At 55.9% G+C, this 22,037-nt stretch overlaps 2 protein-coding genes and 1 long non-coding RNA gene across 4 annotated transcripts in view; 2 read left to right on the top strand and 1 right to left on the bottom strand.

The window, feature by feature from the left end:
- The window catches only part of SUN3 (Sad1 and UNC84 domain containing 3), a 21,924-nt gene extending 7,200 nt beyond the window's left edge, over positions 1-14,724 (top strand). For both annotated transcript variants that reach the window (XM_039847115.1, XM_039847116.1), the window contains exons 3-10: positions 2,528-2,631; positions 6,069-6,109; positions 7,007-7,187; positions 8,147-8,231; positions 8,779-8,894; positions 9,995-10,162; positions 13,000-13,092; positions 13,984-14,724. In XM_039847115.1, the coding sequence (XP_039703049.1) occupies positions 2,528-2,631; positions 6,069-6,109; positions 7,007-7,187; positions 8,147-8,231; positions 8,779-8,894; positions 9,995-10,162; positions 13,000-13,092; positions 13,984-14,157 (962 nt within the window). In that variant the 3' untranslated portion in view covers positions 14,158-14,724. The remainder of the gene's footprint in view (positions 1-2,527; positions 2,632-6,068; positions 6,110-7,006; positions 7,188-8,146; positions 8,232-8,778; positions 8,895-9,994; positions 10,163-12,999; positions 13,093-13,983) is intronic.
- A 167-nt stretch (positions 14,725-14,891) lies between these two features.
- Positions 14,892-17,259, bottom strand: LOC120589591 (uncharacterized). Its single transcript, XR_005649542.1, has 2 exons — positions 16,779-17,259; positions 14,892-15,946 (listed from the first exon to the last, which is right to left on the bottom strand). It is a non-coding gene; the product is annotated as an uncharacterized LOC120589591 (long non-coding RNA).
- Positions 17,260-17,319: 60 nt separating this feature from the next.
- The window catches only part of HUS1 (HUS1 checkpoint clamp component), an 8,637-nt gene continuing 3,919 nt past the window's right edge, over positions 17,320-22,037 (top strand). The window contains exons 1-6 of the mRNA XM_039847117.1: positions 17,320-17,462; positions 17,753-17,880; positions 17,966-18,142; positions 18,500-18,607; positions 19,493-19,571; positions 20,700-20,701. Coding sequence (XP_039703051.1) covers positions 17,411-17,462; positions 17,753-17,880; positions 17,966-18,142; positions 18,500-18,607; positions 19,493-19,571; positions 20,700-20,701 — 546 coding nt within the window. The 5' untranslated portion in view covers positions 17,320-17,410. The remainder of the gene's footprint in view (positions 17,463-17,752; positions 17,881-17,965; positions 18,143-18,499; positions 18,608-19,492; positions 19,572-20,699; positions 20,702-22,037) is intronic.

Below are 22,037 nucleotides of genomic sequence, written 5' to 3'. Positions count from 1 at the left end.
GTGGGTGCGCTGCTGCCCGTTCTGGCGGAGGTCACACGGACACCTCGTTCCGCGAAGGCCCACGCGCCGTGCGACGATGGTTTCTGCCCGTTCTACATATACGTACGTTACGCTGCCAAATAAAGTGGACAGAAAGGCTGTGGTCACTTCGGAGAGCGTCACCAGACGGCTGGTGATTGTCACAGTCCTTTAGCTCGCTAATTTTCACGAAATCGGATTCCGACCTGTTTTCTTTTCCTTTTTGGCACAATCTATACCCAGACTTCAAGGGTAACCTTTGTTTTCTTCTTTCTAAGCATTTATACGCATGTAAAAAGACCGCGTCCGCGTATATACAAACGCTCAACAAAACTGTTTCCTGTCGGTGTCGAAGACGATGCACTAGAGATTAATGCACAAATTCGACCTGGACTAAGCGCGTGCCTTGACTTGCTTGTGGTTAGTTTAACGTTCAAATTAAAGGTTCACAGCGAAGCAGTGACTCTTTTCGCTGTTTTTACTCTTTCTAGGTTGACCCGATCGTGGAAGATCATCATGAGTGTGGTGTTTATACTGACTTTTTTCCTCGTGGGTAAGTCTTACCCAATAATGACCCTTGAAGCAGGTTTTGGCTTTTTCATACTTTTTCCTGTTAGCATTTCGGATGTGTCGCCACATTCCCTTCTGGCCGTCGTGGTTTCTGAGGAGAAATGTGACGGCTCCTCGTGCCGAGCAGGAAGCGTTTCTCTTGTTGCTTCCAAGGTTATATGGTGTATGAATGAAATGAGAACGTCAGTATAGAAATTATAAAAGGAACCACATATCAATTCTGGAGTGAAAAGTACCAAAAACTATAATGAAAATACTGATTCTTGACCGACTGAATATATGGTGTCTTGGTAGAAGTCTAAGTTCATCCTAGTTAGAGTTCGCTGAGCTTCTTGGATGTGTAGGTTTATGCTTTTCATCACACTGGGAAGCTTTTGCTCATTATTTTTTCGAATATTCCTGCCGCCTTCTGAGACTCCCAGGATGTGTCCAGTGGTGCTGTCCTGCAGGTCGCTCAGGCTGTGTTCACGTTCTCTGTCCGTTTTTCTGCTCCTCCTGCCCAGACTCCATCATTTTAACTGTCCTATCTTTGAGGTCATCGATTCTTCCTTCTGCCGCCCAAATCTGCTCCCGAGCTGCTCTAGTGAAATTTTTTTTTTTTTTTAAATTTCGGTTCTATTTTCGTTATAGTTTTTTGGTACTTTTCACTCCAGAATTGATACGTGGTTCCTTTTACAATTTCCATACTGACATTCTCATTTCATTCACACATCATTCTTTAGGTTTTCTCTAGTTCTTTACCCGCGGTTCCCTCTACTGTTTGAGTGTGTTTGAGGCAGCTGGTTCGCAGTCTGTGTCCAGAAAGTCCGACGTTGGGCTTCCTCAGGGATGGTCTCAGTCATTTTTCCCTTTAACGGGTCACACCTGCCCGCTTCCTCGTGTGCTCAGTCGTTTCGTGTTGGAAACTGGGCATTTCACTGTTATACTATGGTAAGTCTGGAGATCAGACTTTCCCCCTTCTCAGGGGCTGCTGTCACTGCTCGCCGAGGGATGCAGTCACTCGTTTGTTTAGTGGTGGGCCCTGTCCTGATATCTCAGTGGTCAACCAGTGACCTGACAGAGATTTGCTGGGGAGGGGCTGGGGGAGAGGGAACGCGGACTGCTGCCGGGTCTGGACCACCTGGCCCTATGCTGGGACTCGCTCCCAAGGCTAAGCTGGGTCCCCCGCACTCGGCCTTGACCGCCACCTCCCGCTTGCACAGAGCCTGCGGAGCCACAGGGCCTCTCTGAGGTCCCTTCTGAGCGGGCACACTGCATCCCCTGCCCCCCCCCAAGCCCTCATCCTCACAAGAGACCTCCTCCTCTGCCTCCCCCTCCCACGCTTTTGAGTCTGTCAGCCATTTGCCTCACTCACTGTCTGGTGGCCGGTTCATAACTTCGTATCTTTCAACAGACCCTACAGTTTCCCAGGAAGCCATTCTAGTCCAAGGGAGTGGGATAAAGCAAAGGCCAGGCTCCGTGCCACCTACTCAGGGGGTCACTGGACAGGTCAAAACGCAGTCACAGCAGTTTAAGAACAAGGCCCGCATGCGGCCACCGGCACTGGCCAGCTGCACTAGGAATGCAGACTGCCACCCCCACGGCCACTGCCACCATGCTGGCGAGCGGGAGGTGCCAGGCAGAAATGCTACACTGCTCTCTCAGCGAAAATGATCTGCTCTTTTCTTCAGGCCTCTGGTTGCTGTAAATTTTGGGTTAGATTTCAGAATTCAAAACAAAGTTGACCATGTTAATCTTTGCCAACTTATAGTTGTTTCAATGAAGGACTAACTTTCTGAGCACCCTGTGCTGCCATTTTCCATATTATCTCCCAAAGGTCTGATAGCCTTGTTGAAAGTATATATATCCTCTACGCTTAGAGAAATTCCTATTAATACACACAAAATATCGTATAAATGTTTCTAAGTAATCTCTTTAATCAGAGTTGGTCTTTTAACAGGATTTAGAAATCACGTGTGGCTTAGAGAAACAGGGCCGCCTCAGAAATCCCGACGATTTTATGCTGTAATTACAGAATATGGTTCAAGGCTTTATAATTACCAGGTGAGGTTTTGTTAAATCATCTTATATGACATTCGTTTAAAATTTAATGTGCTATAAAGTGAGTCCAACATGCAATCTTACCTTTGTTTTGCACGTGAATATCTAACAAGTAATGTAGGGACCAGAGTTCTATTAAGTGGTCTCAGCTAAGCCCAGTCTTTCCCACGAGGGTGCGGCTTCGCCCGGCCATTTCGCCGCTGACCAGTGTTCACTGTGTCCTTCACGCAGGTGAGAGCTCTGCTCGAAGTCACCTAAGACCTACTGTGACTCATTTCTCTGTGGTCTCCTTATAGAGCCCCAACTACTTGCTTCGGAAGCTGTTTCCTGGCTTGTTTTTTATTCAATTAACAATAGATTTTAAACGCACTCCCGTCTTTAGATATTATTTTGCAACTTCGTTTTATGGCTGACTAATAACCCAGTGAATAATATATTCAGTAAATATTTTGAATTTCAATTCAATAAATTCAAAATTATTTACCGAATATATTATTTACTGAATTGTTTGCAATTTTTCAACATTACAAACATAAACTCACTTGTTGCTAAATCTTTAAACCCATCCTTGATTTTTCGCTTAAGATAAACTCCTAAAAGCCAGATAAACAAAAGATCGTCCCAAAGCTAGGCGACCTTTTTATACGGAATCGGAATTGTAGTGACTTAATACTGCCCTTCAAAGCCAGCTTACCTCCCATCTCCTCCACCCCCCACGGGGAATGGGGTGATAACTGTGCACCATAAGGGGGTGGAAGCACCTCGAATACGTATTTCCTTTTATTCTCAAAATGACCCCTCGAATAGAGTATTACAAAGCCACGTGCGGATGAGGAAGCCGGGTACAACGGTTAAGGAGATCGTGTGTGTGCCGAGGGTGGCAGGGCCGTAAATCCCGGGGCTGAAACTCAAAGCCAGGCTTCGCTGGCACCGCCCGCCAGGCCCAGCCACGTACGCTGAGGACTCAGTTTTGCTGCCACGTGACGCACGGCCTCGGCGACCGTGTAACCACCGTCACCATCAGGAGCTCGAGGCCGCGACGGCACAGCGGCCGCCCTGGACACTTGATTGGTTTATACCCAGAACTCCACACAGAGCAGCTCGCCTAAGCATCCCCCAGGGGCACCGTCGGCAACTGATACATCTTCCGGGGTCGCCGGAAGTCACGGGTTTGAAATTAGGTATCTTGTGGGAATTCTGTTAAGGACGAAAAAGGACCGGCCACGCGAGGCCTTGTGAACGCCGTGCGCCGCCGGCTGGAGCCGCGCTCGGGTGCGAACCTTCGGTCTCAGCGTGCGCTGCGTGGATGGAGCAGAGTGGAGCCGCCCGAGGACGTCGGCGTGGCCCCGCACGGGGGCCACGGGGCCACGGGGGCCACGGGCGCATCGGGAGCCTTCCGCCATTCTCGGCGAAACCGCTGGGCGACAACACGTCGGGCGGCGGCTCTGTGCGCGGCAGCTCTGTGCACGGCCGCGTCCTCGCCCGTCGCTCGACCCGGCTCGCGGCAGGCTGGCCGTCACTTCCACACGCGGTGACGACGGCGCGTGCCGGCCGGCCCGCCCTCCGGGGGCCCCGGCCGTGGGCTCTGGAGCCCGGGAGGCTCTGCGGGGCCTGCCGTGTGCCCCCAGCACGGGAGCCGCGCTCCGGGGGGGCCTGACCACCAGGAGTCACCCTCCTGCCGACCTCACTCTGGCAGCCGTGACATCGGGTTGAGCACGTGGCCCACACCGGCTTCCGGCGGCTTCCGCATTGTGGGCGCCAGCCTGTCCTTCACGTGCGACAGGCGCCCGCACGCCTCCGGTCCTGGATCTGCCTCTACCTGCCTGTTCTCACTTTGTTCCTGGTGTCGTTTTCTGTTGTATTTGCTCCTATGCAGTGGAAGCCGAAACCCTTCTGGAAATGAGGCGAAATGAAAGTGCTTTAAAAACCCGGAAAACTATCCTTTTGGAGGAACTTGCAAATTCATGGAAGAGCGAACGAATGAAGGACTGTTTGCGACGTGTTCTTCTAAGGCCAGACTAGAAAAAGGAAGCGAACTGACAGCACGGCCGCCTCTGCTGGGAACCAGACAGACACCGGAACGAGAGGCCGCCCCGGCGCAGACGGGCCCCGAGCCCACGGCCCCGTGCGGGGCGCACGGGCACCCCGAGCCGACAGGAATGCAGTCGCTCAGCAGGAAGGCGGCAGGGTGACATCTCCGTGCCACCTCCATTCCCACGCCCCCGTCACAGCGCGCGCAGCCCTGGGAGGGGTCGTCCTGGGCGGCACGATGTGGGGCAGCAAACTGCCGGCAGGCGGGTCTTCGAAACAGAAAAGCAGACTTAGCAACAGAGGCGGAGCATCGCTTCCCGGATACCATCTCGACGGTCACCACGCTGGGCTGAAAGGTGACCCTCCGGCGAGGAAGGTGTTGGGGGGGCCGCTCTGTCCAGGCTGTGTCCACAGACTGCCCCCCCAGAACCTGACTCTACCTGGAAAAAAGCTGAAGATGGAATACAAGATCTGGAGGTAAAATCGTCCTGGATTTCCCAGACGGGCCCTAAGTCCAGCGATGAGTGTCCCTCTGAGAGACACCAGACGAGAAGAGGCCGTGTGACGACAGCGGCCGTGGCTGTAGTGACGCCACCACGCACCCCGGGGCCAGGAGCCACCAGCGGCTGGAAGAGACAAGACAGACGTGCCCGCAGCTGCGGAGGGAGTGGGCCCTCCGGCCTCCATGTCTGTCGTCCGGGCTGCGGGGTCTGCGGGCATTTGTGGGACAGCCTGGAACCCACAAGGCACGCGGGGCTCAGGACACTGGAGTGGCCAGACAGGGGAAGAGGCCGGCAGCTGCCCCGTGATCCCGCGGGCATGCCCCCCACTCCCCCGAGGCCCAGCGTGCGTCCCTGACAGCCAGGGGGCACCTCCACTCGGACGGGGTGCTCCTGGCCAGACACCTGGTCAGGGCAGGTCGTCATGTGCCATCGCCCAGATGCTGCAGCTGATGGAACCCAGCCCAGTCCCTCACGCAGACAGGGAGGCCCCTCACTGCGTGTGGGGCGGGCAGAGCGCCTCTGGCCCCCGATGCCCGAGCGTGCGCCCCACCCCCGTGCCGTCCCCCGCCTGCCGCCGCCCACTGCCATTGCAAGGGGCCCCAAGAGTTCTGCCGCTGCCAGCGCCTCTGGCCCCAGTGTGTGCAGTCCTCACAGGGCAGGGAGCATCCCCACTCCTGAGAAGCAGCTTCTCACACCCAGCCTCGGCCCAGCACACAGTCACGCGTCTGTCACCACGCAGACGTGGACGCCACCTCATCTCCAAACATCAGTGACGCGTGAGGCCGGAAGGTGCGGGCATCTCGAGGGCGGCGTGCATCCCCGGCACACGCATCCGTCAGGACGTGCGAGGTCTTCCCCCGCGACGAGAAAGAACAACAGCTCTACTTCTTTGTCGTTTGTTTTCAGGCTCGACTTTGGATGCCCAAAGAGCAGCTGGAGCTTTTAAAGTGAGTGAGGGTGCTGAGACGCGGGGACCCGTGGGGATCCGAACCCTGGGACGTTTCGTAAAAGTGTAACTAAAATCCTTTCGCTTCTGCAGAAAATTATTTAAGGAATTGTACGATGGGAAGTGCTTTGAACATTTACGATTAAAAAATGGGAAAGCGCCCGGGTCGGATAAATAGGCCAGCGGCTGAGCTCGTCAGAGCACACGTGTGACGGGTCACGCAGCCATCCGTCATTCTGACCTGTTCGGCAGTTCAGGAAGCCCATGGGACACGGTGTCACAAACACCATCTCTGTTTCGTCACTATTTTTTGCATAGAAACCTGTTACAGACACACTAAAATGCGTTCATTTCTCAAAATTTTTATGTTTTCTGAATCGTGAGCATGGGATGTTTCACGAACTGGAAAACAACGCTAGATGAGTAGCGCACAGCTTCTCAGCACACATGCGCACCGGCTCGACGTCTTCCGCGTGTCTCCGCCGGTAACTCCAAACTAGCGGCAGCAGGACCCGTGCTCGGCAAGCGAAGCTGGCACCAGCTGTCCCCTCCCCGCCCGGCACCCCTCCCGAGGGGCGCCCTCAGACCTGGGGCTCCACGCCGCACCCGAAGCCGGGTGTCTATGGACGGCGGTGAGGGTGGCGACTCAGGACAGGCTGCGCAGTCGCCAGCCTCGGGGCGGGCGGCAGAGAACTGGAGGGGCAGGGCTGAGCGCACCCCCAGCCCGAGGACGCCCTTGCCAGAGTGTGCCTGGACGTGTCCACTGTCGCCCGTGCTGAAGGGGGTGCGCCAGGCCCGCGAGCCATCCCGGCCTGCACGGCGCTCCTCCCAGCGGCCCCGAGCCCGGCCGGCTGGGCCCGGGGTCCGGGCGTCCCCCTCACGTGGTCTCCACCCGCAGGACGGAGAGCCAGACCCTGGAGCACAACTTCCGCGAGATTCTCTCTCTCGTCGAGCAGATCGCCGTCCTGAAGGCTCTGCTCAGGGACACGCGGCACGGCCAACACGGTCAGCACGGCGGCAGCCTGCACGCCGCCGGGGAGCCCCCCGGAGCCCCGGGCCACGCAGAGCTCGTCGACCAGGTAAGCAGGGCACGGGGACCGGGGCGCGGCCAGTGTCACCTCCCGTGTGGCCTTCCAGCATGGCTCGGAGGGGAGGAGCCGGGGGCTGGCCCTCATGCGGCTGTGACCGCCTGTCCGCGGCCCCCACTGCCTGTCCGCAGCCCCCGGACCTCGCTCCATCACGGTTCTGTCACAGAGAAGGCTTTGTATGGCTATGACTCACTTCCCACCAAGACGAATGACGAATTCTGTTTGACTTCCCAGTGAACAGACAGACAGAAGCCCGTTTGGAATGGCGGCTTCTGAATGTCTGTGCACAGACTCAGACAGCGCGTGTTCATGCACGGCCTAGGCCAGGCGACACGGGATGGAGCCCCGAGCTCAGCTCTGCTTCCTCTTCCCCCACCAGCCCAGCCTCGTCGCTGTCCCAAGGCTGCCTTCTGAAAGGCACAGCTCGTGTGCCCACTCAGGACACTTGCTTCTCTAGAATCGGAAGCTCCCTATGAACCCAGCATGAGAAGCTTCCGGCGCAAGCGGTCACACGCTCTACGTGACCTGCCTTCATTCCCGTGTCTGCAGAACGTTTGAGCCTTTTCTAGCAAGCAGGGACTCTCATGTAGGAGGGTCCAGCAGGTCACATGAGCAGCCTCGGCCGCCCGCCTGTCTGAACGAGCACACGGGGTGGCCACCGGGGCTTCGCAGCGGGGGGCCTCAGGGCCCAGGGACTGGAACGGCCAGTCTTGCTCCGTGACTCGGAGGACTGTGGGAGCACAGAGCAGCTCCGTGACCTGAGCAGCACTGGCCCCCGGGGGCCATGGCGGTGACCCCAGGATTCCATGCGCAGGGCCTGGCCGGGCGTGTGGCCTGGCCGGCATTCACCGCAGCTGTCACTTTGCAGATCAGGGACAACGATGTGAACTGTCAAGACCTAAGCAGGTGGCAGGGATGTTAACAGAAAACTGTTTTTTAAATCTGTCCAGGAAACGTCAAACTTGGTAAATTACGTACTTAAAAAGCTGAGAGAAGACCAGGTCCAGATGGCCGACTATGCGCTCAAGTCGGCAGGTGAGTAAGGAAGTGAGCCACAGGGTAAGGAGCCAGGGCTCCCACAGAGCCTCCCCAGCGGGGAAACATGTTTACCCGTCTGGTCGTTCAAGGCGGAGACAAATGAACAAATGCAGACGGCGAGGAAGAGATGAGGGAGGGCTGTGCTCCGCCTCCACGCGGGGAGCACTTGTCTGAGGAAGGACTGTCCACCCGCTCGCCTGGGCAGGGCTGCGGGCGACGCCACAGGACCACAGAGAAGTCAGGGGGGCAGAGGGGAGGTTCCTGTCACGGGCGCCACGACCCTTTATATTTCACACACTAAAGTGAGCGATAACTAAAAAATCAGGCAGAACGTAGAGCATCTGAACGACACCATCGAGAGCTCGCTGTTAACGTGGCTTTCTCAGAGTGACAGCGTTTCCAGGGTCACGAGACTGGAAGTCAGATTTTTCTACCAATTCCCGAGCATGAATTTTACCTTACTCATTTTCCAACATTATTAAACTCTAAATGAGGTGTTTTGAGTTGTGTAACTTTTATTTTTAAAACTGTTTTACAATTTTAGGAGCCTCTGTCATTGAAGCTGGGACCTCGGAGAGTTACAAAAATGACAAAGCAAAACTATCCTGGCATGGGATTGGGTTCCTAAATTACGAAATGCCCCCAGATGCTATCCTTCAGGTAAAAGCGAGATTAAGATTAGCCTGTTCATCTTTTAGGATTTTGTTTCTGTTATTTACCATGAAAATTTTAACGTCTAAAACGGAGGCGACGCTGAGCTCGGCAGAGGCCTGAAACTCTCTCTGCACGTTCACAGTCATCGCTCGCTCGCATTGTTTCTTATTTTATGGTCAGTAAACTAGGATTCACTTACTGTGTTAAGGTCAGCAAACTAGCTCACCTGCTTCTTCAATAGGACACTCACATTCCACACTCACGTTCCCCTCTCCCGTGACGCCAGTCACTGCGCACACGCTCACTGAGGGTGCGCGCCCCTGCGCACCTGCACCGTGCCACACGCCGCCCCGGCCGGCACGAGTCCAGCTGCAAAGGGAGACACTTCCCGGTGAGATTCCCACGAACGTCTCGGCTCGGTTCCAAAGGCGCCGGACGTCGACAGATGGGAGAGCTCATCCGTGAAGTCTACACGGCCGAAGTCCGTTTCCAGGGAGAAACGCCTTCGGGGCAAACCTGCGGACCTCACACCAGAGCGCGGTCTGGATCCTTCATCTTCCTCAGGACCAGCACCGGCACCAGCATCACCATCACCACTGCCAGCTTCACTGCCACCACCAGCACCAGAGCTACCGCCGTCACCACCACAGTCACCACTATCACCGCATTCACGTCACTTCCATGACCACCACTCTCACCGTCATCGGCACCGTCACCACCATCACTGCCGTCACCGGCACTTCCATAACCACCACCAACATCGCCATCAGCACCGTCACCGTCACCATCATCACCATTCCCGCCATCAGCACCGTCGCCATTACCATCATCACTGTCACTATCACCACGCTGACCAGCTGCCTTCCAGCAGTGTACAGTCTAGTTAGAGCACTGACGGGAAGCCCAGTCGTGGGGTAAAGAGCCCTGACTGGCATAAGCGTCACGCGCCGGAGACCGACCAGCCCCGCGCGTCTGGATGGCTTGTCGGTTGCTGCGAGCCGCACGTGATGCCTGCAGACCGCAGGCACGGGCGAAGTCTGCGGCCGGCTCGGTGGGCACGGGTTCCCGTAGCCAGGGGAGAGATTACCTCTGTGTCTCCCCTGCAGCCGGATGTTCACCCTGGGAAGTGCTGGGCCTTCCCGGGCTCCCGGGGCCATGCCCTCGTCAAGCTCGCCATGAAGATCATACCAACCGCTGTCACCCTGGAGCACATCCCGGAGAAGGTGTCGCCCTCAGGAAGCGTCTCCAGCGCACCCAAGGAGTTCTCCGTCCACGTGAGCTGTCTGAGCCTTTGTTCAGAGAGGGGGCGGGGGGCAGCTGGCTAGGATTAGGAGCTGGGGTACCATCTGACCTGTGCAGTGAACCATCTGCATCACCGTGAGGGGGTAGCTTCTCTCCTGGGCTCTGATTTGTCACCTGCCAAGGGAGAGGGTTGAACCAGTTCACTTCTATTACTTAGGATATTTTTGTCCATCCCTAAAGAAATCCTGCAGCTCTTAGCTGCCCCCTCCCACCCCCGCCTCCCTCCCCCAGCCCCAGGCGGTCATAACCTCCGTTGTCTCTGTAGACTGGCCTGCTCTGGACACCTCGCAGAGATGGAATCACGTATGTAGTCTCTCATGAAGGGCTTCTTCCACTTAGCATCACGTTTTCGGGGGCCCCGCACGTCGGACCGCGTCAGGACGGGGCCCTCCGTGGCGTGGAGGCACCACATCTACTCATCCGCGCACCGGCCGCCGGGCGTCTGAGTTCTTTCCCTCTGGGGCCAGCGCCCGTGAACGCTGGCGGACGAGCTCCTGGGCGGACCGGGTTCTCCTGCGCTGGGGCCTGCGGCCGGCCGCGGTGCAGATCGCGTGGCGAAGGCGCCCCACGGTTGGCGCGTGGCTAGGCGGCACGCCTCGCTGTTAGTGTCCTGCGGCTGCGGGAACCGCACTGTTCTCAGCTGGGCCATGCGGTGTGCTCGACGACGAGCTGCTTTGGGTCAAATTTTTGACGTTCCTGAGGACAATGCCGGCCTCGCCCGAACCTCCTCTTCGGCCACGCGCATGTCCTCCCTCGCTCATGTCAGTGATTCACGAAGCTCCTTTTTCTTTTCTCCTTTGAAACATCCTCTGCCCATTCGCTCCCGTCCGACTTGCTGGCAGTTACGTCCACTGCTGCCCAGAGCTTTGTTCCCACATCCCGAGGGCGCCGCCGATCGCGGACCCTGTTCCTTTAAAATCTTCTAATTTCCTTCTTTGTTTTTTGGTTCTACCTCCCAAAATATTATGAGTTTCTTTCAACTCCTATGTTGTTCTTTTTAAGACTTTTTCTGTAAACATTCCTTTATGTAGAGTCGAATGTCTTCTACCATGGATACAATATCTTAAGCCCCTAGAGAGATTAACGGACATTAATTATAGCTGCGTTTCATGTTTTCCTGCGCCCTCCCCTGTTGATGGGGTCTGTCTTTCTCGTTAGGTGTTCTTCTCACATGTCTGGTGACACGACAAGGCCACTGAAGGCTTGGCACACAGGGCAGGGCGGGTGGACAGGGAGCTGGCTTCCTGGGCGGTGGTCTGGTGGGGCCCTTTCTGCCGGAGACTCCAGAGGGTGGTACCAGGCAGGGTGAGCCAGGAGGCCTCAGCTTGGCGACCCGCGCTGGAGGAAGAGGTGTGTGGCCGCCACCCAGCACAGAGGGTGAAGCGCCTGCGCGGTGTACACCCGCAGCGAGCTCCCGAGGCCACTGCCTGCGCTGGGGGGCGGCAGGGGGGCCCTCGGCCGGGGCAGGGCTCACTGTCGCCCCTGGCACCCCACACCCCGCCTCGGCAGTGTGTTCCCACGGCCAAGGCACTCTGTCTTCTGGCCACGACACCTACTGCCATGCGGCCACCTCCAGACTTCCTGTCTTGCCGTCTGCTCCCACACCCTCCTTGTAGGCCTTTGCCTTACACAGTCCCCTGGCGTCCTATCCGGGGGAGGGCTCAGTTAAATAGGGGCGCTCGGCCTGCCTGTGTCTCATCGAACGACTCTGAACGCCAGGGTTCTGGGCTTCAGCACACACAGGGCGACCCCCACTTGGTGCAAGCCGCCATCACCACCGGTGCCAGCCGAGCCCCGGTGCCGAGTTCAGATGAACTGGGGCAGGTCAAACCTCAACCCAGACGGGTGCACGCGGACACCCATTGCAGAGGGATTAGGGGAGCCCTCCAGGCAAGAACCCTGAGTCATCAAAGCGACTGCTCATCGCTCTTGCGTCAGCAAATTTATGAACCGAGGCGGGTGGTAAAGGAGGTGGAGACAAAGCCAGCACCCTCCCGAGCCTGCCGAAGGCACTGCGCGAGGCCAGCGTCTCACATACATGTAATCGTGGGTATGTTGTTTAATCACGACGTACTCGATTATCTTAGTAAAATTATGCTACAAAGAGTTTAAATATCGATCTGTTCATTGTAAAATGATTGATCTAATAAACTCTTTATCCTGCTGCATTACTGTGATTTAAAGAACCTGGTGATAAACTTTAGATTCACAGAATAATTTAATTTCTACCAGTGCATTCTCCTCTCCAAAACTTTCAATTTTTAAAGGTAGAGAAGGTAAAAAAACAAGAGAAATCGCATCCAAATATGAATATTTTCTTTCAATGAAAATATACTTTTGGGATAGAGCTATCTGTGTGATTAGTCTGAAAACTGGATTAAGTTGTCTCCTTTTGGAAAACATTAGGTCAACATGGGGCCTTTTTAAAAAATATTTTATTCAAAGTATTCCAACTGCAAATACGATTATTAGGCCAGAGTTAATGTTGGGTTTGTGCCGTCTCCTTATTTACCCATCCATCCATCCACCCACCCATCCATCCATCATCTATGTTTTATCCACCTCCCTGTCCATGTATCTGTCCATCTTCCTGTCTTCCTGTCTAGTCAGCCCTGCGATCGGCCTGCCTCTCGCCTCACGCAGGCCCGAGTTCGAGGCCTTCTGGGCGCACACAGGGCAGCAGTGGCGCGAGCCCAGCTCGGTGCCCCCGCAGGAACGCAGAGCCCTCCGGAGGATGGCTGCCGCGGGAACAGACAACCGCCCCATGAGTTTTAGCTGACAATCTCCACGTCTGCTTCTTTCCTTACAGGGCATCTCGAAACAATGTGAAGGAGAAGAGATTTTCCTCGGTCAGTTTTTGTATAACAACACAGGAGCCACCGTTCAAACCTTTGAGCTCCAGGTAACGAGCCCCGGCTCAGAGCGAGCGGCTGCGTCCCTGGGAGGGGGTGGGGCATGCCGGGGCGGCGTGGCGTGGCGTGGCGTGGCGTGTACTGACCACGACAGAGTATTGGGAGTGTGGGAAGCGAGGCTCATCTGAACCTCAGGTCTTAGCTCCAAGTGCCTATGTGCATTTAATGCAAAAGACAGGCAAATACCACAGCGGTTTCTACGCCTAATTCGTCCTCATCGCCATCACTTTCTCGCCCTCATCTTTCCGGGTTGGTCCCTTGCTACTCTCAGGTTCATCGCTGCCTCAGCTTCCTCGTCAAGTGCAGCACGGGAAGGTCAGAGGCAGAGAGGAACTCAGGGGAAGGGAAAATCAACGTTTAATACCAGACAATACAGGGAAAACTCTAACTGAACAGAAAAAAAAACAAACCTGTTAACAAGTAACTGCCCTGAAAATCATCACGGTACATGACATCTACCTTCGTGATTTCTCGGTGGCCACAGGAAGTAATGAAGAGATGCAGAAGGCATCTCACGCCAAGCAAAAGCAAGTGTTTATGACACTGCTTGGCGGGTGGTGAGGAAGTCTAAGCGGAACAGTGCCTGTGTCAGACACGCACGTCCCCGTGGGCTTCCGTGTTGGACTGTCCGCCGGGCGCCTCCCTCCCGCCCTGGGACGGCCACCCAGGAGCCCTACGGGGTGAGACGGTGGCAGTGAGGGCATGTGGGTGTCCCCTCCCCGGCGCTGGTCTCCAGCGGCTCGTTTTCTCCCCGTCAGAGCGGGGAGCACTGTGTCAGGAGCGGGCGGAGGGGGTCTGCATGTCCTGCCCACCAGCATTCCTTGGGATGCTGAGACGGGTTTCCCGATACGGCGATCATTTTACTTTTCCTTCATTTTCAGCACGAAGTTTCTGAATCCTTATTATGTGTGAAGCTTAAAATCCTCAGCAACTGGGGACACATGAAGTATACCTGCGTGTACAGATTCAGGGTGCACGGCACCCCGGCGGCCGCCCGGGGAAGGGCCGGTGCGCAGGCCCCACCCCCCCAACCCTCACGGGCCCTTACCCCTTAGGCTCACGGCGCTCGCGGGCAGGGAGAATCGGGGGTGTGGGTCACACTTGCCAGTGAACGTGAGTGAATTTACTAATAAACCGTACGACAGTGTTTCCGTCTCCCGCGGCAGCCCGCCTGGCTTTCGAGCCCCGACACGTAAGGTTGCGCGTGCCCGGCGGCTCCGCTCACGGGCTGCTCGTGACGGCGCCTTTGCCTTCCCTAACTGGCTCCTTCACATCACGCGTGGACGGCCACTGTTCCCCGTTACTGGACACTTCCCTGGAGGCACCGGTCAACGCCATTAAATAAGTGAACAAGCACAGAGGCTAAAACTAGTGAGGAGCTCTGCCCACTATGAACAGAGGATCCGATGAATTCCCTGGAATGCGATAAAGGCCATTTAAAAATACATTACCAACAAGGGAAAACCGCAGTAAGCCAGCGGATACAAAATTATCACATGTAAATCGACATCATTCATAAACACAAACAACCGCCAGTTAGAGGGTATAATTGACAAAGCCGCAGCAAAGATTTAAAAAAAAAAAAATCAGATAAAAGAAGAAATTAAACTATCTGCTTGAAGCACTCCCAAACAGCAGCGGACCACAAGGGACCGGCAAACGGAAAGACGCGACTTTACTGTGACACGGAAACTTAGCTCTCGAGATATCAGCTGTCCCTAAACTATAAACTCAATTTAATCTCAGTTAAAAACAAGAGAAAGTTTATGGTATTTATGAGACAGTTACGGGATATTAAGGATTTACTATTAAAACGATATTTTAGTGCCTGTGGGATAACAGTATTTCAATTTTGTTACAAGAATTTTTAATTTGTTTATATACTTAAATACTTAGACGAAACAATGTATCTGGGACGTTTCAAAATGACTTAAGAGGGGAAAGTGGTGGCAGATCGATGGGAAAGTCTGGCCACGAAACGGTCATTGAAGCCTGGACGGTCCGGGAGGGTTCGCGTACACCCCATCTTCGTTTATGTGTGTTTGACATTTTCGATTTTAGAAAGTTTTAAAGAGATTAAAACATCATATAAGAAACTGAAAGGGTTGTGTTTTAAGCCCAATTGATTCTCCAGTTCATATGAAAATATAAACTTAGTTATCTATTATCGAAGCGGCTGTCATCAAAGTAAAACTGTCAGTCCGCAGTGCTGTAAAAAGGGTGGGCAGCTGTCTACCCCACCCATGGACGGGCAACATTTCACAGTCCTTTGGAAGTGACACAGCAGCACCCCGAACCGTGGTCTCCACCCTGCTGGGTGGCGGGTGGGCCCTTTCTCAGATCCCCAGTCCCCAGCGCTCTGCCTGACACGTCTCACGGAGTCTGCAAATGTTGATTTCAAAAAATATTATGACACGTGAAGTATTTTTCCTTAAACATCTAGAGAAGAGTCTTCGAAGCTGCATGAGCAGAACCCGCCCCTTCCTCCTGCACAAGCCATGCCCGGCCCTGGTTTTAGTTTTCTCACGGAGAAGGAAAAAGACAAGTATCGCCTGTCACACTTGAAGCAGAACCTCTGAGCGGGCCGGGGTCTTCCCCACGGGGGACACGGAACCGCCAACAACAGGACTGCGAATCATCCCCCGGCACTGGGAGAGGTGAGGGAGCAGCAGCCAGCCTGGCCGACGGCCCCGGGGCCAACCAGCCAGCGCAGAGCCCTCTCCCCAGCAGGGTTTACTCCTCTGCAGCTGCGAAGCTGTCAGGTCCCCTCTCCCAGCTCCACGTCCTGGCTGCCGCTTCGCTCTAACCTTGTTTACGTCTTGGCGACAAGATGACAGCACTTCCCTGAACAAGAAACAAAAAAAAAATGGCATCACAGATCATCCTGGGACAGCTACTAACCCCCGTGGTCTGGCCTAAAATCAGAAGGTGACTTAGTCACTACACGGCCAGCAGTGTGAAGACACGTTGCACTGGAAAGCTCAGGCACACAGGGTTCTAGAAACCTCTCTCGATCCTTGCCTCAGAATTATTTGAAAAAATGGAGGGAAGTAGTGTCAATATATTTAATGATCGATACTGGAATTACTTAGTTATTAATTTGCTATACCTATTTAGCTTAAGAAAGCTGCAAGAGGGCGTGAGATTCCTTTTGTCTTACAAGAAAAGATCATTACACTTAATTTTATATTTGTTGGGTCAAAATTCCTTATATTATTTAAGCCTCTGTCTATACACAAAGCAGAATCATACAAGTCTTAGGAAGTTTTAAAATGTTTTATTTTTATGGCATGAAATTAAGTGATTTAAAGATCAGTGATGAAACTGTTTACGAAGCTTATTTAGATATATTCTTTAATCATATTTATGATCTCCATAAACACCACCTCATTTAATAATTTATCTCACCGTTTTACAATTAATTTATAAAGTAATAAAGTACGTTGTTAACGAAACAATTTTAACGTGACAGTTTGGCCAACACTTGTATGTAACGATGCGGACTGGAATTTAGCTTCATGCTATATAGTCTTACAATAGGCAGAGCTGTTTCTAAGTTTTATAGTTTGCACTTTTAAAATAATCTGAGTTACTGTTTTCACATCTGGAGTCTACATGTGAGGTAAAAAGGTTGCAGGTTCTCATCTGCAAAGCACATTAAAAACTGCAGTCTTACCATGGATGACCTTGCCTTTGAAAAACCAAGTTGGGGACAGTATTTGGTCTATTTCCCTCGTTTTCTGATACCTTCTGACCCCGGTAGGTCACCTACGGGAATTCTAGCAGGACCCGGCGAAGCGCATCCCGAGACAGAGCTGCTGAATCTGCACTTAACGGGGCGTCCTTCAAACACCCCGCTTTTACCACAATTTAAACATTTTAACTTAAAACCACTTAAGGGCCGGAACGCAGCGCGGTGCCCCAGGGCGGAGGCGCCGGGACGCCGCCCGCGGCAGCGAGGGGACCGTCCGCGCGACGATGTCACTCAACCCTTCGCACGCGGGGGGTTTCACTGCGGCCCGCTCAGCAGACTGGAAACAGGGTCACGCCGGTCCTTCGGCGCGTGCGCCCCGGGGCCCCCGTCTCACAACTGGGGCCGAAGCTCCCCGCGTCCCCGAAAGCGGATGTCGTCTCGGCCGGGGGCGTGTCCCCGAGCGTGACGCGGCCCCGCCCCCGGCACGTGACGCGGCCCCGGCGCACGGCCGGGCCGGGCGGAACCACCGGGCGCGCGGCGGCGTTTCCGGCGGGCGCGGAGGGCGGGGCGCGCGTGCGCCGCCGACGGGTCCCCCGCGCGGGCCGCGGCCAGTCATGAAGTTCCGGGCCAAGATCGCGGACGCGGCCTGTCTGAACCACTTCACGCGTGAGCGGGGCCGCGGCCGCCGCGGGCGGGGCGGGGAGCACGGCGGGGAACACGGCGGCCGGAAGGGGCCGGGCGGGGCGCGCGGCGCGGGCGCCCGGGTCTCCTCAGCCCCGGCGGCGGGCAGCGCCGAGTGCGGCTGCCCCGGGCCCGGCCCTTCTTCCCTCCTCCCGCTGCTGCGTGCGGCGCCTGCCGGGCTGTTGGGAGGCTGGGGTGACGTCGGCGCTGCCAAGGTGCTTCCCGGTGGCCTCGGGGCGCTTCTCGGTGGTTCCTGACCTTGACCCCCGCCACAGGAGTCAGCAGCATGGTGGCCAAGCTGGCCAAAACCTGCACGGTCCGCATCAGCCCGCGGCAGCTGAACTTCATCCTCGCCGACAAGGTGGCCAGCGGAGGGGTGAGCATGTGGTGTGAGCTGGAGCAGGTGAGCGGCGCCCCGGCGGGCCGCGCGTCAGTGCCCCCAGCGCCCTCGGAGCCCGCTCACGCGCCCGCCCCGCTCCTTCCCTTAGGAGAACTTCTTCAGCGAATTTCAAATGGAAGGTGTCTCAGCAGAAAACAATGAGATTTATTTAGAGCTGACATCGGAAAATCTATCTCGAGCCTTGAAAACTGCCCAGAATGCCAGAGCCTTGAAAATCAAGCTGACCAATAAGCACTTTCCCTGCCTCACAGTCTCCATAGAGCTGGTGAGTGGGAGGGCAGCGGTCCCCAGACTCCCCAGGGGAACAGAAGTGGCCATAAGCCTGGACCTTTTAACGTGCAGAAAGCCAGTTTTATTAAAGCGAAGGTCGTGGCACATGAACCGTTGTTTTCCACTGGAGTCGGGTCCTCAGACCGGAGAGCGTTGTTTTGTTCAGCACGCTTACCGGCCACTGGCAGCCGGGAGCCTGAGTGTCTGCTGAATGGCTCTGGATGAGTGAGCTGAGAACATTCCACTAAGAATTGACATTTTAGCTTTCTCACTTTTTGTCCTTCGGTTCTTGTGGTTCTTATTATTTTAATATTGACGTTGTAAAAGTACGTTTTAATTTTTCTCTTGGCAGCTGTCTGTGTCGAGCAGCAGCCGCGTGGTGACCCACGACATCCCTATAAAGGTCATCCCTCGGAAGCTGTGGAAGGATTTACAGGAACCGGTGGTCCCGGACTCTGATGTGAGTGATGCCCGAGCCCTCTCGCTCATCGAGAAATAAGCAGTGTGATTCGAGTTCCCCCGTTTTAGCTGTAATCTCGCAGCGAATGCTGTTTAACAGTGACGCTCGTTTTTAAAGGGTAGTTCGGGAAAAAAAATGGAATATTTGCCTTCCGTTTACATAAAGGTCTTCGAGCAGCGCTGCATGTAGTAGCAGCAAAGCCAGGTGCTGCAGGAGGGAGAGACTGTCTCGCCCAGTGTGTGCCCCAAGGCGGCACTCTGGGGAGCCCCCATTTCTAGCGGGGCGACAGCCTTGGGCACCACTGTCAGTTTCACAACTCGATTCTTCCTCGTCCCGTGAGGAGTGACGTCCAGGGCGTGCGTACGAGCCGAGGGAGAGGCTGCCTCGGTCCTGCTGACGGGAATCCGGGGCGACTGGGAGGATGGTGCCCCGCGGCCTTCGCCGTTTGCCCACACTGTTGACGTGATCGTGGGAGGGATTTTACGGGGAGACACCTGCACCGCCTGGGGAAGGCAGCGCCGTGTCCAGCATGTTGAGACCCGGTCTGAGCACGGTGCAGGGACTTCTTGGTGGTGCTTTTGCGGGGTGGTGAGGCCTGAGCCTCGGAGTGCGTCCCTCAGGGGCGGCCTCTGGCTAGTGCCGGACCTCAGTCCTCTTGGGTGTGCACGGGGCCTCTAGCTGGAGGGCTGCGGTCCTGGAACCGGAAGTGCCCACGGGGCCGTGGTCCTTCTTCTTTTAATGATTTAGAAAGACCCGTATTCAGACAGTTTGACACAACTCCAGCGTTTTCAGGCTCACACACACTCCATGCCTAGGCCGTGAGCACACCTGTCGGCACGTGACTGCGTAACTCACGATACTTCGCGTCTTCTCTTGGTTTCGTAGGTGAGTATTTATTTGCCCGTCTTGAAGACCGTGAAGAGCGTGGTGGAGAGAATGAAAAACATCAGCAACCACCTGGTAAGTGGCCACTCCTCGAGGAAGGCGCTCCGACTTACTTGCGTTGGGCCACCCCAGGCGAGGGCGCCCTGGCCGTGCTCAGCACACGCGACGCCCCCTCGCCGGCCTGGTGTTGGCCAGGCGCCCTCAGGAACCTGTCCCGGTGCTCCCCAGATCTGCCTTCCCTGGGAGCGCTCTGTATTTGCCTTCATGTCATATTTCCGGCGTGCTAGCAGTAAGTTCTGGCTTCCGTCCCTTATGTTTTAGACAGAAGGTTGCTTAGTTCACTTGTTTATGTGTATGTTTTTTACAAGTCACTGATATTGGCAGTGAGCTGAGTGTCCTATTTACTTAAGTGTTCTGGTGAGCCCAGACGACGCTCTGCGGACTGCCCCGTCTTACCCTGAGCAGTTCTCATGCCAAGTAGACGGGCGCGTTCACTTTTCTATTTGCTCATGTGGCGGTCCACCGCAGTGTCGTGGAACGTGACAGCACGTGACGGTGGGGCGACCTACGTGGATGGTCCTCACTCACACCTGGGGCTCTCTGAATTCTTCCTTCACTCCCCATTATGTCCCCGAATCTTCTAAAAACCACCGTCTGCCCGATGAAGCATCGTCCCCCACCAGGCCGCGTCCTCTGTCACACAGCCACACCCTCACCCGCTGTCCTTCCCCACACACCAGTTCTTCCCAGGCTCTGTCTCGGCCCTTCCGCCCTCCTCCCCGGGAGCACTGAGCCTCACCGTCCGCGGGGACTCCCAGAGCTCCCGCTGACTTGGGTCGGTGCTCCATGTTCAGCCACCTGCTACTGCCTCAGGCCCTACTGACCTGCCGGCTTCTTGGAAAGGAGAGCTCTGTCTCAGCCGGCTTTGTGTCGAGCCTCCCACTGGGGGACTGCCACCCTGGGCGGTTAGTAGGTGCTGTCCCGTGGACCTGGGACGGAATTCAGCTTCAAGAGACCTCGGCATTGCAAAGGTTTTCTGAGCCGAGAAAATGATTCTGGGCCTTTTTATCTCTACAGCGGTGCTCCCTGAGCGTGCTGTTTCTTTCAGGACTTACTCTTGTAGATTTTAACTGACAGCCATTTTCCTAAGAGGCGTCGGGAGCTGTGCTGGCATTGGCATGCCCACGACGGCCGCGTGTTGATCCAGTTGTCAGGCTGCAGGTTCCTCTGGGGACACACCCTGGGGGCCTCCAGACAGCTTCGGAGGCCCAGGAGAGAAGAGGCACGGCAGTTAACCTAGGGACATGGTTGTTGTTCTTTCTGTCCAAGGGACGTGAGTCAGCAAAGTAGATGGAGAAAATCACCAGAGGTGTTATTCTCTGGAGTGTTTAAAAAACAAACAAAAATTTTGTTGCATGGCTACTGCCTTGTGGCCCACAGACGGAGAGCTGTTAGGCGTGGGGACAGTGAGGGTAGCTGCGTGTGATGCCACCTGCTGGGTGGCCAGGATTCTGTCTGGAGACAGACTGTCAGTGAAGGGAGATGAGTGGGACCCAGCACGTGAAAAACGCCTGTTCCATCGGAGACGCTCCGGCCGCCCCCGCCGAGGCCGCGTCCAGTCCTTCCTTCCTTCACGGGAGATGTGGCCACAGGGACGGGCTGTGACTCGGGTGGGAGAGGACAGACCAGCCCGCCTGCCAGGGCTCTGCTCCACGTGTCAGGGCGTCGCTTCTGGAACTCTGACGTGCACGGACTCCCCTGGAGTCTCGTTACGTCAAAGTGCGGTTCCAGTTCAGAGGGTTGGGCTGGGGTTGACTGAGGGTGTGCCGGGCGCCCGGGGTGCTGACGCTGCCTGTGTTGGGGCCACGTCGCGTAGCAGTGCTTTGTGGGAGGAGCTGTGTGGTGTTACCCCTTAGACATCAGTGTGGGGACGTGCACGCATCTGCCGAGTGGGTAAAACCAGGGAGTCCGCGGTTAGGGGTGGCAGAGGCGAGTCCTCAGACACACTGCTCGGCCCTGTGCCCTGGCACCGGTGCCGCCTGGAGTGGGGATGGTGACACCGCTGTCACGGAGCTTAGTGTTTGCAGATGAAGGTAACTAGGTGCGTAGTGCGTCTGCCAGGGCTGCCTGAGCGGTCGCTTCTGTTCCGGGAAGTCGCTGAGGGGAGTGACCGTGCCCGGAGCCCTGCGGGAGGGTCGGCGTGGGCGCAAAGTGGCGCCCGGGCGCCGGGCACTGCGTGCAGCCGCTGAGGTCCCATCTGCCACGTGCGGTGTGCCGGTTCCTGGAGTCGGGAGAGCACACGTGCGCCTGAGCCCGAACTGACCCGGCCTTTGCCGGCTGCTCCCCACTCGGCGCTCACGGGAAACCGTCGTTTGAGAGCGGCAAGTGCTTGCGGCCGGCGTCGAGGGCGTGCTGCTGTGCGGCAGAGCCCGAGGCGGGGTCCGGAGCGCTCACAGGGCTGCTTTTGCGCGGGAGCCCAGCCCCCCAGCCCCCAGCCCCCTGAGAGCTACAGCGCTGCGCTCCTGGGCAGTGAGAGGACAGGGCC

The sequence above is a fragment of the Pteropus medius genome, unplaced genomic scaffold (assembly GCF_902729225.1).
Source record: "Pteropus medius unplaced genomic scaffold, Ma_sr-lr_union100, whole genome shotgun sequence".
NCBI lineage: Eukaryota > Metazoa > Chordata > Mammalia > Chiroptera > Pteropodidae > Pteropus > Pteropus medius.
Note: the sequence above shows the minus strand (reverse complement) of the source record. Positions and strands in the feature narration are given on the sequence as shown.